The following is a 14,394-nucleotide window of genomic DNA, read 5'->3' on the forward strand; positions in this document are numbered from 1 at the left end:
GTAATTACCAGCATTCCATTTTGAAGATGCCGAACAGGAGGCTGGAGTGGAGAAAATGAGCACAAGAATTGATTCAGAGGTCTTCAGGTCATGGGAGACTACACTTTATTGAGGACTCAGACATTATCCTACTGGGGACAGGGAGTCGTGTTCGTTTATATTTTTCCAGTCTGAAATGCCTTTTCATTCATTAGCAAATAGTCATATGGCTTGGTCCCTCAGTTCCTTCAGGTCTGTGCTTTGAAGGAAAATAAAACAGAGGAACAGGGAGAGGTAGTCTCTTACGTAGGCTACCCAGGGAAGCTTTTCTGATATTTGGGCAGATGGCTGAAGTAACTGAGAGTTTGAGTCATGTGAATATCTGTTAATGAATGAAAGAGCATTTCAGGCCGGAAAAATAGAGAAGGAAGGAAAATAACATAAAGACCATTAGAGAAGGTTAAGTAAATTATAGTCAATACAATTAATAGAATACTATACAGATATGACGATCCCTATTAGTACTCAGTGGCATGGAAAGATTTCCTTAATAATTTCTTGAGTTGTAAACAAAGTATAGTTTATCCTATTGATGTAAAAGTGTGTGTGTGTGTGTGTGTGTGGCAGGGGAGGTGCATGTATAATATAGAGAGAGAAATGTCTAGAAAAATGGTCACAAATGTTCACTGTCATGGTTTCTCAAATGGTACAACTTACGGTGAATTAAATCTTTTTCTCAGACATACAGAAAAATAAAGATGATCAAATGATATTTATGACCTATCTCTCTCACCAGAATGTGAACTCTGTGAAGCAGGATCCTTGTTTTCTTCACTACTTTATCACTATTATCTAGGTACATAGTAGGTGCTCCATAACTATTTGTTGAATGAAAGGACAGAAACAAGGAAATGCAGAGCCCAAGCAGGGACCAAAATAATAGTTCAGATTGCTGGAGTTTAGGGGCACGCAGGGCAGCAATGAAGATGCAAAAGACAGCTGAGCAGATCTGACTGGCAGACCCTTGAAACCCAGCATAAAAATCTAGACTTCATTCTTCAGGAAATGGGTAGTCCTTGCTCATTGAGATGAAGGGGTAAAGGATGAATAGTGTGTGATTTAGCACCAGCCCATAGACTGAATCTTTTCTACAAAGACTCAGGCTATGCTACAAAGAAAGGAAGAAATAAAGAAAGAAAAGGAAGAAAGAAAGAAAGAAAGAAAGGAAGAAAGAAAGAAAGAAAGAGAGAAAGAAAGAAAGAAAGAGAGAGAAAGAAAGAAAGAAGGAGAGAGAGAGAGAAAGGAAGGAAGGAAAGAAAAACAAGAAAGGAAGAAACAAGAAAGGAAGAAAGGAAGGAAGGAAAAGAAAATACTCTCCATGAATAAACAAGATATTCCTACATCTTCTTTGGGGCTCCTAATTGATGGAGGATTTCGAGACAGCTAAGGCTCTAGGGGCTTGACGTTCACTTGCTGGTTGACAGAGGCCTTGAAAACAAAGTGAAAATGCTTCCATTTCCCCATTCCAATCTGCGCACCACCATCTGCTGTGATGTTTCCCAGGGTAGCTGCCTCAGTGGGGACAGAATATGGATGGCTCAGGAAACCAGCGACTCATCCATGCCAACGCAAGACAGACCCACGGCCCTGAGGTCAAGAGGAAGCTTCTTTCTGATAGTTTGTCTTCAGCAATGCTAGGACCTTTCACTTGTTACACTGAGGCCTTGCGTAGGCAAGCACAGGCCACTGCATTGGTTGCACTGATCCACACTTTGATCTCAACATGTGTGGAAAAAATACTGCACATTGTCTCAAAGACTTTTCTCCCTTTGGGAAAAGTTTCCTGATATTCACTCCTTCCTCTCCAACCCCACTCCACCAGGAGACAAGTGGTCTTCTTTAAATGCAAATGCTACCCACCACTCTCTCACTCCAAACCCTTCACTTGTTCTACATTGCTCTTAGAATAACTATCAATTCCCTGGCATGGCCTTTGAAGCCGTATCTCTTGGGCAGTGTCCACCCTAGGCCACTCTTTCCCTCGCCCATGACGCTCCAGTCCTGTGACCTCTCACCTCCTCAGATCTGACATACTCCTTCCCAACTCGGACCATTTCCATACTATTTTTATGCTTGGAGTTATACTCTCCCCTCTAGCAACCTGATCAGCTCCCATTTATCCTCCATATTATGGTAGAAACGTCATTACCCCAGGATGCCCTCATTAGTCTCGTGCCCCAGACCAGGCTGGGTGAATGTAGGGGGCTTGCACAGCAACTCCCATCCCGGCACTTCCCCACCAGAGCACACAACTCAATTAGGGTTAAGCAGTTATTAGGGAGCTATTTGTTCCACATTTGTTTTCCCCAGTGGACAGACAAAGTCGGTCCTGGCACAGTGTTGGCCTGTGTGACCCTACTGAAATTTTCTTTTTTTCAGGACTAGTATCACCCTCTGATGTGAGTGGGTCAATAAATGTGTGGAATGAGAGAAAGTGGAGAATGCACATTTCAACAGGTTTGGCTGTAAAGGGGAGGAGAGAGCTAGGGTGGCAGCTGGAGGGCATTGCATGGTGGTGGTAGTCTGCTTGCCCTGGGTAACCAAATACCATAGACTGGGGGCGCTTAAACCACAGAAATTTATTTCTCACAGTTCTGGAAGCTGGAAGTCCAAGATCAAGGTGCCAGCATAGTTGGTTTCTGGTAAGACCTCTCTTCCTAGCTTGTAGGAGGCTTTCTTCTTTCTGTGTCCTTACGTGGTGGGGAGAGAGAGAGAGAGAACAAGCTCTCTGGTGTCTCTTCTTATATGGGCACTAATGCCATCATCTGGGCCCCATCTCCAAACACCATCATGTTGGGGGTTAGAGATTCTACATACAGATTTGAGGGGAACACAATATGGACCATAGCAGGAGTTAAGTGAAGACTTTTTATGACAGAAAGTCCAGAGCTTGCTTCAGTGCTGATGGTAGATGCCAGCAGAGAGGGGAGGGATGAAGCTTCAGGAGAGAGGGGGTACAGAGGAGAAAAGGGCTTTGTTTAGGAGGGCGCTGCTCCCACTGTGACACAGAGGAGGGGCAAAGAGCACGGGTGCCTCCATGTGATCTTTTCCATGTGGTGACAACGAGCTAAGGCAGTTCCTGCCGAATGGCTTCTTATTTCCTTTCTGAAACCACATGCTAGGGTGTCTGCTGAGGAGCTGGCATAGTTTGAGGAGAACAGAGAGGGTCTGAAATAGGTTCTGTAGAGAATAAACGAGCCGACTTCTGACACGCCACCGCGGAGTGCTGATGGATTAGGAGAGTTTGCTCACCTTGAAGGTTTGGAGGCACCGAGTGCTTGGCACTATGAGATGTTTCTCTACGTCGTTCAGCATCTGGACTGTGAAGCAGAGAAGGAGGACATTTCCTGAAAAGTGGCTGCTGTGAGGGTCATGGGTTGAATGAGGATCATGGTGATGGGACCCAGAGAGGTTAATGCTAAGTGATTGCCCAGGGTCACATGGCTGGTCGGTGATGAAGCCAGGAGTAAATCCTGGAACGTTTGGGCTCCAAGCCTTGCTACACCACCTTGTGTGCTTTGTTCCTGGAGGATAAATTTTGAAAGAAAAACCTTGTTCAATAAAGATTCTGATGTAGCTAAGCAGACCTAGGTACTGAACATGTGGCCATGACTAGAGCTCTCCTTTCAGGAAACCAGATGCTCTTGCCCCATCTATATTGCCTCCTGTTGACTGAGGCTGAAATTATTTTTTCATTCCCCAAACAGAGGTGCAAATGTCCCCCAGGAGAGGGTCCAAGGGATCACTCCAAAATATGTCTGCTGCATATTGAAAAACCTGACAGAACCTTGTCAACACCCTGGCCACAGCCATTATCCAGTGTTGCTAAAGTTGCAGCTGTTTTACCAGCCTCTCTAATTTCTGTAAATGATCCATGAAGTTGCTGGGAGACCTCTACCTGGCTGGGGTCAGGGCAGATAGAGAAGTCAGCAGAAGGGTTCTAGGCTGCAGAGCACCTAGGGAGGGAGGCCTAAATAGGGGTTGTCTCATGCTTTGCCAAGTGACCAATGATAATAGTGGCCATTTCGTGGGCATTTACCAGCTTCTGGTAGTTTCCATGGGGGGGAGGGGAAGGAACTTGCCTGGGGCCACACAGCTCCAACGGCAGGACTGGAATGCAAGCCCAATGTGGGCTGGCTTCCCTCTCCCACCACCTCTCTGAAACTTACCCCTGTGGAAGAGCAGGTGTCCCAACGAGGAGCTGCACAGGTCCAGGGGTCAGAGTTAGTGCTGGGTGAGAAGACTTCGCCCTGAGGCTGGAGCTCCGCACAGAAGCCGGGCAAACCCAAGCTGATGGAGGCAAAGAGCAGAGGGTGAAACCCAGAGCAGGGCTGAGAAGGAAGCCAGTCTCTGAATTATAGTAACTCACTTTACCATTTGCCATTATTACAAGAGTAATACACATTCTTTGTAGAAATATTGGAAACCACAGAAAAATAGGAATAAAATAGTTCCATGAACCAGAGAAATACCGTTAGGATTTTAGTATGCTGTATCTTTTCAATTTTCTTGCTCTATGAACATGCATTTTTTTTCAAGATGGGACAATATGCTTTTTCACTTACTAATATTGGGTAAACATTTCCCACATTATTAAAATTCTCCCAGAATAGTGCATAATGCCCTAGAATAGTGGAAATGAGAGCACTAACACCTAACGTGGTCTGGGATCTAATTCTAGCTCTGCCGTTTCCTGACCATGTGACAAAACTCTGGTGTCAGTTACCCCTCTACCCCACAGGGAGAACAACAGACCCTCCTCCTAGTTATGTTGGCACGATTATATGAGAAAAGGAATTGAAAGCCCTTACTGCAGTGCTGCTTATATGCAAACTAACTGTTATCATTTCTGGAATTTACTTTACAGATTCCCTATTCTCCAACAGTTAGGTTTTTCAGGTTTTCACAATTATAAATAAGACGTAATGAACACTATTACATACAAATCTTTGTGGGCCTCCATAATTACGTCTTGGTATGAAATTACTGGATCAAATGGTATGCAAAGTTTGTACGCATTTGATACATAGTGTCAAACTGTTCTTCAGGAGATGTGTATTGCTTTCTAATTAATTTGATGGTCCCTTGAAAAAGCTGGCTATGAAATCAGAAACTGATGTTGAGTTATGATTGGGGAAGCAAGAAGCAGCCAGCATTTGTAGATTGACCCCAGAATGTGAGACCTACCAAGTCCTGGGCAGGCCTGCTGGTCTCTCCTCTTCCACCTTAGAGTCAGGCCCAGGGTCTGCCACAGAGAGGGCCTGAAAGAACGTGACAGGCACTGAATGGCACTGAATTGAAGGAGAGGTAGACAGAGGAGATTAGAAGATACTGGGAAAAGCCTTAGCACATCAATAAAAACAAATCCCATGATTTGCTTCTTTGGATTACTTGAGCGTGTTACTAATTATTGCCAAGTACTACTTCTACATTTTAAGATACTGCTTCCAAATCATAATTAACTCATATGAGCAGCATACATATATACTTCTGTGGGATGTTGAACATATTGAATTTTCACACTGTGATGGTTCCTTATTCTGAGATTATGTCCTTTTTACTTTTTAGTTTAATGTGCTTTTAAAATGGAAATGATGGTAACAATGGGTAGTAGGGTATTTTAAAGTCTTTTCATTAGCAAATAAAAGTTGGCCACCTTTATTGGTCTTCTAATTTTTAGTCATAAATTTTATTGGCACCTGAAATCAATATGTCTGGAAGCTAATGACCAGGTGACACATAATCTGGTCTTTAAACTTTCATTTGTCCAGCCAACATTCAGTGAGTGGCTGCTGAGTGCAAGATGAACAGGAATCTCTGGGTCACACGTTAGCGTAACACCATGGGGGCTAAAATACCCTTGGATCTGGGGGTAACAGGCTGTAAGTGACAGAGAGCTGGGGGAGCACGGGGGTCACAGTGCCTCACAGGGTCCCCAAGTCTTCTTCATACTTACAGGATTCTCTTACCTCATTATTAACTGTTGGAGCCCCTGGAGAAATAAAACTCACTACAACAAACACCTCCTCAGAGTTGCAAAATACATATTTCAGAAAGTAAAAGGACAAAATAGCACTGAATCTAGGAGAGCAGAGGTAAAATAACCCAGACACCAAGATTTATCCCTGTAAGTCGAAGAAATTAGCTGTAGTCTTTCAAAAGATATTTATTAAGCAATTGTTTGGTTAAGGACACCCGAAGGAAGGAAAACCAATGCCTAATTTCGTAAGACAGGTACATGGAGAGCTCTAGTAAACTCTTTAACATTCACAAAAACCTTAAATAAAAAGAATCACAAAAACGAAGTATCATTAATGACATTTAGAACATATTGAAACAACATAAATCGACCAAGTTGTAGATTCTGCACAGACCTAGAATACAGCAGGTATCAGTGAACCAGGAGATTATGCTGTTTGAATATATTTATACGAGCAAGGGCTCCTTAGTGTCCTAAATCTACAGAGCTAAAAGTGAAAAATATAAATGTTTTTGTTACTTGAGCCAGAGAAATGTTTAGGTTTGAGATGTTTAAATCACAGAAAGTCTTTCAAACTATTCTTCCCAAACACTTTCTCTGGGACTGGGAGGCAGAATAGCTCTTCTGGAAAGAATATCTGTAAACATTTTGGTAGAATTTTCTGAGTGTTTACATGAGGCATGCTTTTTGCGGGTCTTAATGGTTTGCCGGTTCTGAGGGTAGTCGGTAGTCCTTTGAGGATATGTGTCACAGCATAAATTATTAATTGGAATTCCAGCAAATAACCAGGCAATTGGGAGGGGCATAGGCATGGCAGCTTTTTTTTTTTTTTTTTTTTAAGGATGATCCTCATCCAAACCTTCCCCATCACCTCCTTCAAACAGATTATTGTCAAGAATTAACATGACTGAATTCACTTAACGTGAATAAATAAGTGACATGAACTTAGAGCAGTTAGCGTTTGCCACCAGCACATTGCTTTCTGTTGGTTTTGACATGGAGTTTATTCTCTGGATAAAAAATATTTGTGTTATCAATTCATCAAATTAACATTGGTCACTAATCATCTAGTTAAGTTCCAATCGTATATATCCTGGATAGTGTTGTAATTTAAATTGTAAAGAAATCATAGGAGGATCATTAGATAATGAATCATGAATGACAGTGTCTTTATCTTTTAATGGCATTATTTACACTAACTACAGTGCTTCTGAAAGCAGAATGCTTTATTCTATTCACTTAGACACTGTGATAAGAAATTTTGATATATGTATACATGTATGTCACATTTTAAAGATGTACACACTTTTTTAAAAGATGGGAGTATTTTCAGGCACCAGTCTTGCAAAAAGTCTCACAGTTTTTTTAAAAATCTTGAATTCAAGTACATCAATAAATGAAAAACAGCAAAATAAATTATAGCTAAAATTGTCAACGTTGAACTAGCAATTGTAAATTGTAATGATTTCAGGTTCTTAATAAAAGCATTAGAGTGAAAAAGCTGGAAATTCAAGTCAAATCCCATCACAACAACCTTCATTGCAATAAAAAGTTGATTATAAAGAAATGGGTTCCAAGGTCTGTCCAGACATTAGAAGTGTTTCTCATTCTCATTGCCACAAAACTTACAATTTTAAATAATTCACGGCAATGGATGTTTTCCTAAAAGCAATTATTCGAAAGTTCTTTCTCATACAACAGTCACTTCCTATAATGAAAATAATCCAACCCTTGATTTTGTGACACAGTGTGAGGTGTGGTGATAGAAACCTCACTTCCAGATAACCAGAAAAATGGAAACACAGATTATAACTGAAACCAATTTCTTTACTTTTCTTACATTGATGAAGAATGCACTGGCAGACATATTAGCTACATCTACAAATTTGACTGGTTTGTGTAAGAACAGTCCATTTTGAATTTATTTTGAGTCAAATACACAACAATACAGGGAGATGCACAGCACAGTGTCAACTGGAGATGTTTACTTCATAATTTAAAGATATTAGTACTATGACATATACATATACTACAGTGCATATACTATGACATAACATGCAAGTGGTCATGAACTCATTAAGGATAAAATCCTGGGCTTATGAATCTCTAGAGCTTAGAACACAACAGGCACATACTAAATGTGAAATGATAGACTTTTAGGAATATTTTTCCTCATACAAGTTCCTCTTTTCCCTGAGCTTTATACAATTTATGGAGCAGGATGAAACGAAGGAGTTACAAACAATAAAAAGGCAATCGTATAAGAGTGCAGTCAAAGATCCCTTTCTCTAAACCTATTCTCTGAGATCCAGTGAAGGACAATGGTGGTCCGTGCTATGGAAACTATTCCCTTTGAGTGAGTTATGCTGAGACCGTGGACATGAACCCACAAGAAATTGGTGGGTGGGCGCATTAAATAATTAAAAGTTAGATTTGTTTTTCTCCAAATCAATCAACTATGTGACGGAAGTCAAGCCTTTTTTGCTTGTTTCCTCTCAAATAGGATGTATTTGTAGACAAAAACTCTAAGGTTTCAGGAAATTAAATTATGTCTTTGAGATTTACTGGGGCCTATTTAGGACAATAAGGCTGAATGACCTAATTAGTATTCAATGGGCTTAAATGAATCAGTATTTTTAAAGAAATATTTATGCACTCCCAAGAATTAACTGAATAATCAGTTTGCTGAAGTTCTGCATTTAGACTAAATTGATACTACAGTTTTAGTGTCAGGAAGGATTTTAGAAGTATTTCTCTGCAGAAATTATTCTAATTATGATTATGTTTTCATTTTTTAAAAATGAATAGTCAATCAATTATTTCTGCATAATAATCTTTACTTTTGGCAGGGGAAAATCAATCATGGCAATAATTTCCCTAACTAGTTCAATCGGTTCCATAGGTGGACCAATAATTTCATGAAGGAATTGCTTATATGACTTATTATTACAAGGGAGTACAAAAAAAATCATTTTTGATTATATTTAATATGTAAAGAGTTGACTATAAAGGAGTAATGTGAATATAAATGAAAGTTTTAGATTTATAACCAAAATGTACAATATTTAGTTGAAGGTGTCTAATCATTCATAATTATGATTACGAGGCAGACTGGAAATCCAAGTAAACATATCTATCAGATAAGCAGTGGGATGTAAATAGCATGACTAATTTGGAGATGGGACATGGCATAGGCATTTTGAAAAAATGGCTGTAAGATTTTTTAAAGTTTTGAATGTCAACAAACAGTAGCATTGAAGGGATTCTGAATTTTTCATCATTTGAAAAATTACTATGTTCACTAAGTTTCTGTAAGCTTTCCAGGGTAAGTTATAAATTATTTCTTTATTTGCAAATCAAAGACTTATGACTGGCTTAAGTATTTTTGATAAGCCAAATAAGTAATTTGTGATTTTCTATAATTTTTATAGCCTCATTTCCTGAATATTAACACATGTAATCCAACCTAATTAAAAATGCATACATATTATAGTTCATATCCATTTTCTTCCAAGCAGAAATTATAGGGCATTTAGGTGTAATTTTTAGAATTAATCACTCTAACACTCTGCTATGCTAATGTCACTATAAAAAGATTTCAGGGAATGAGTATTTATTTTTAAATTTTTTTTAAGATTAACAATAATTTTACGTATACTCTAGAGCTGCATTGTCCAATATGGTAACCACTAGCTACAGTTGGCTATTGAACACTTGAAATGCGACTAGTACAACTTGAAGAAGTGAATTTTTAATTTCAATTAATTTTAAAGTTAAGAACTCACAGTTGTTTTATTTATTAGAAAACTTTTAAGTGTGTTTGGACAGCTTAGGTTACTGAATCTACTTTTTCTTCTGCAAAATTTATGGAATCGCAATAAATCAAGTATTACTGATGAACGCTCAATGTCCAAATTAAGATGAGCTGAAAATCTGAGACAAACCAGATTTCAAAAACTTTGTATAAAAAAAGAATGTAAAATTCTCATTAATAATTTTTATATTAATTACTTAAGTACCTTGTACTATATTTCTCCTGGACAGCACTGATCTGGTGCTCTATGAAAATTGCTAGTTTTTGAAAGTCATGTTTTAAATTTTTTATTTTAATGTCATTCTTTTAATCAAAAAAATTTTATCATTATGAAACAGAAATCAGAGTTAGAATTTGTCTAGTAAGAAGTGACCTAATTGCCCTCTCTACACCACCTCCCTTCTCTGAATTGCAGAGCCCTTGCTAGCACCAACAGCAGAATGCAAAAATCATAGGCAGTGAATATGCAGAAATCGTGTATGAGAGCACTGATGAGTGTGCAATCAAATCAAACTGCTCACACATTACAAATTCTGTCTTTTCTTTCCCCCCAATTGTTTCCAGACCTATGTGTCCCTAATTCCAAAATTAACCTTCAACTTCCTCCCAAGTTCTGCTGTGCTATGGCTTCCGGTTTAGAATAATAAGCAATGACTTTGCTGAGCAATGTGCTTGGTCATGTATTAATACTAGATTCTGTCCAGGCCCTAGAACTTTCATCCTTCAGAGTGGAGAGCTTCCTCTGGGAGAAGGGTTCAAATCCCAGAAGTTTGAACACTGCCACCCGGTACTTCTTGGACATGATGTTGTACAGAATGGGGTTGATGGCGGCGCTGAGGTAGAAGAGGACAAAGGAGACGAGGTTGCAGTATTGGCTGATCTGAGCAATCTCCAAGGAGCCAGGCTCGAAGGATTTGGAAAATAAATATCGCCCTACATGGAAGGGCAGCCAGCAGAGGATGAAAGCAAAAACCACTACAGCTGAAAGGACAACGAGAAAGAGAATGTCAAGAAATATAGCAAAGTTCAAGAAATATAGCAAATCACAATCAATTTTGAAGGCATGGTTTTGTTTTGATTATGTGCGGTATGACCACTGACTTCAGAGAAATATCATTTTCTGCTCTTTCCTATATTTTAACCAAGATTGAGTCTGTCTGGATCAACAATTCAACCATTTTTACTGAGCTTCCCAGTCATTTCTAATTAACAATGATTTGAGTGATTTTGCGCTTGAGTTGACATATTGACTCAAGTAACTAGACAATCTAGTCACAATAGGCCACAATTTTATATGTGTTAGATCAAACCTATATGAGACAACATAGTTTTACTCAACCATAGTTAGGTATCAGAGTTTCCTGGGGCACAGATTCCTTGGATATAATACAGACTCACTAAATTAAAATCTCTAGGAAGGAGACCAGGACACCTGTTCTCTTTTTTCTTTTTAAAGTTTTACAGAAGACTGAATATGCAGTCAGGATTGAGAATCACTGAGATGAATGAGCTTTTCCACCTAAAATAGACATAAATAAGGTAGAAAAGGCCATAAAACCAACTAACATTAATTATCATCCATCCAGGCCTTAATTTTGCCCATGTAAGTTTGCTTTCTTCAAGACCTCTGCATTTTTAGATTAAGTTTTTAAAATTCAGAAATCAGAGGAAAAATAACAGAAAATAATATTTTAGTACTTGTACCACATTAGTGATTTCCTTCCAACTGTCAAGGCAAAAGAGAGTCACCAGTGAGGATAATAAACAGCTTAAAAATAAAATTAGAGGAAATTATTAAACGTATTCTCAAAACTAATTTGCATAGTAGCAACTGACTGCCCCAGCAGCAACACGAATATTAGAGTACCCTGGGGGGCACTAGCAGGTTTACAATCTATTAGTCATATTGTGAGAATCACTGGTCTAAAAAATTTTAAAAACTTGACATTCTTTAAATAAACTCTATCACTTTAATATACAGGATTTCAAGAATTGTAAAATTACAAATCAAAATCATCCTAGAATAACTTCTAAGAAGTACTATATATGCAGACAAGTACAAACTGTTGACTACAATGTCCAAATAATAAAATGTGCAGATTCTGGTTTTGAAAAAAGCAAGGAGAATTAATATTTTGCTTGGATGTGAACACACTTTGTATTACTTCACTTGTACCAAACACATATACTTAAAGAAGTTGAATTTATGCAATAACGATTCAGCATACTCCAGTGTGACACTGCACCCAGATGTTCTCTGAAGGACCATTTGGGGAGGGATAGTAAGTTCTGTCAGCTCCCACAAATTCTCCTTTTCTCATTTTGGAAGCCTGCCTATCCTAGCTTATCTAGCCTATCCTACTTGGAGAGAAAAGTAATCATGAAAACAGAGACCCCAGCACTGATTTGTCACTGACTTCCTTACAAAGCCGTATAAACAGCATCAGGGTAAACAGAATTGATGCAATTATCTGGAAAAAAAAAATGCAAGTCAGAAAGCAAATCACAATGTTGAAAGAAAAATGAATCTTCTCTGATAGAATTATCCACGATGATCACATCTTTGGTTACATTTACCAATGAATACTTTCTAGAATCAATGCCTGCTCTTTTTCACCCTTAACACCTGCTTTTCTTAATGCAACTTAGATATCTACAAATTGAGGCAGGAAGCTTAACATCACCCTTAACACATTTTAACACCACAATATACTCTTTAATGAAAGATCTCGTTCTGAAGCAAAGTTTCTGGGCCAATATAAAACACATTTTAGAGAAATACAAAGGTGGGACAATTTTCCATGAAAGAGAGAAAGGTGAGATCCGGAGAAAGAGACACAAAGAGATAGAAAGAGACCAAAGAGATAGTCAAGGGGCGGGAGGAGGAAGGGAGAAAGGAAGGGAGCGAGCAAAACATAGATATATAGAGAGATAGAGCAAAAATGTAAAACAAAAAACAAACAAAAATAGAGAGAGAGACAAGACAGTGAAACTAGAGACCAAAGACAGAGCTCAAGACGGAAAAAGGAGAGAATAATTGAGAAACTTACAGAGAAACAGAGACCTAGAGAAACTGGGGAGAAAGGCAGACTCAGGAAGAAGGGGGAAGGCAGGGGAAGAGGAGGGGACCCGGGAGAGAGAGCTCGAGGGCGCACCGAGACCCACCCAGCATCTTCACGGTTTGTTTGTGGTTCTGGTCCCTGAGCGAGGCTCCCACCGCTGCCTCGCCGCGTCTCCTCCTCCACAGCTTCCTGCCGATGAGGCTGTAGAGCACAGTAAGGCAGAAAACAGGGAGGAAGAAGAAGACGCTGGACACCCACACCATGACGGTGAGCAGTCCCGAGCGCACCGCGAACTCCGTGGCGCGGCACTCGTTGGTGTCCCGAGGGTCGGTGCCGTTCTCATGCTCCACCCCGACCAGCACGAAGATGGGCCCGGCGCTGCAGAAGGCCACGGCCCAGATGACCAGGATGACCAGCTTCACCCGGCCCTTGGTGACCACCACCTTGGCCCGCAGCGGGAAGCAGATGGCGAAGTAGCGTTCGACGCTCAGCGCGGTGATGGTGAGCACCGTGGCGTAGGTGCAGCTCTCGCTGACGAACTGGAAGAGTTTGCAGAGCAGGTCACCCAAGTTCCAGGGCCGGTAATGCCAGAGGCGGACGAGGTCGAGGGGCATGCAGAGGAAGATGAGTAGGTCGGAGAAGGCCATGCTGGACAAGTAGAGGTTGGTGGTGGTACGCAGCTCGCGGAAGCGCGACACCACCAGCATGGTGAGCAGGTTGCCCGCGATGCCCACCACGAAGAGCGCCACGCAGGTGGCTGTGACGCCCGCCAGCAGCGGCGCGGGGAAGAGCGGCAGCAGCTCGTCGACCAGCGAGTCGTTGTCAGGGGCAGCGTCCCAGCCCAGGTCCCGCAGCGTGAGGTTGGGCCCCGGCTCCTCGCTCGGCGTCGCGTTCCACATGCTGCCGGCCCTGCTTAACTGGCTTTGGGATGCGGCTGCACTGAGAGGCTGGATCAGGCGCCGGTCCCGGAGAAGCTCTCCTTAGGCGCAAGAGAGTGCGAGGGAAGAGCCGGCGCGGGCTCTCAGGGAGGATGCTTGGAGAGGAAAGAGAGGGGAGAGGCAGCGGCCGAGGGAAAAGGTGAGACTGAGAGCCTGGGCGGGGAGGAGGGGAAGCGAGGGAGGCGGGAAGAGACACACACACACACACACACACACACACACACACACACACACACTGGTGGAGAGATGGACCGAGTTGACCCACCGCTCTTTCTGGCACCTCCCCTTTCCCCCGTGCTCTCCCCCAAAGTCCTTCTCTCCCAGCCCAGCCTTTGGCCGGCCTCCACACAAGTACCTGTCACCGGGGCAGCCCCGCCAGCCCTGCCTCGCCTTTGCGTTCTGTCTCCAGATGCATCTCGCACTTCCCAAAGCGTCCCGGCGCGTGGGCACAGAGGAGACCCGGCCCTGCGAAGCTGGAGCGCGAGGAGCCTCTCCCTAGCCTTGGGTGCTGCCTGGCTAGGGTGGCCCAGAAGGGCAGATCACACCCGGGGATGGGGCCGG

General features: G+C 41.5%; 1 protein-coding gene across 1 annotated transcript; it reads right to left on the reverse strand.

The window, feature by feature from the left end:
* Positions 1 to 10,509: 10,509 nt before the first annotated feature.
* Positions 10,510 to 13,794, reverse strand: GHSR (growth hormone secretagogue receptor). Its single transcript, XM_059922004.1, has 2 exons — positions 12,999 to 13,794; positions 10,510 to 10,814 (listed from the first exon to the last, which is right to left on the reverse strand). Exons 1-2 carry the CDS (start codon positions 13,792 to 13,794, stop codon positions 10,510 to 10,512), a joined length of 1,101 nt encoding a protein of 366 aa, XP_059777987.1.
* Between the last annotated feature and the right edge of the window lie 600 nt (positions 13,795 to 14,394).

The sequence above is a fragment of the Balaenoptera ricei genome, chromosome 4, assembly GCF_028023285.1.
Source record: "Balaenoptera ricei isolate mBalRic1 chromosome 4, mBalRic1.hap2, whole genome shotgun sequence".
Lineage (NCBI taxonomy): Eukaryota > Metazoa > Chordata > Mammalia > Artiodactyla > Balaenopteridae > Balaenoptera > Balaenoptera ricei.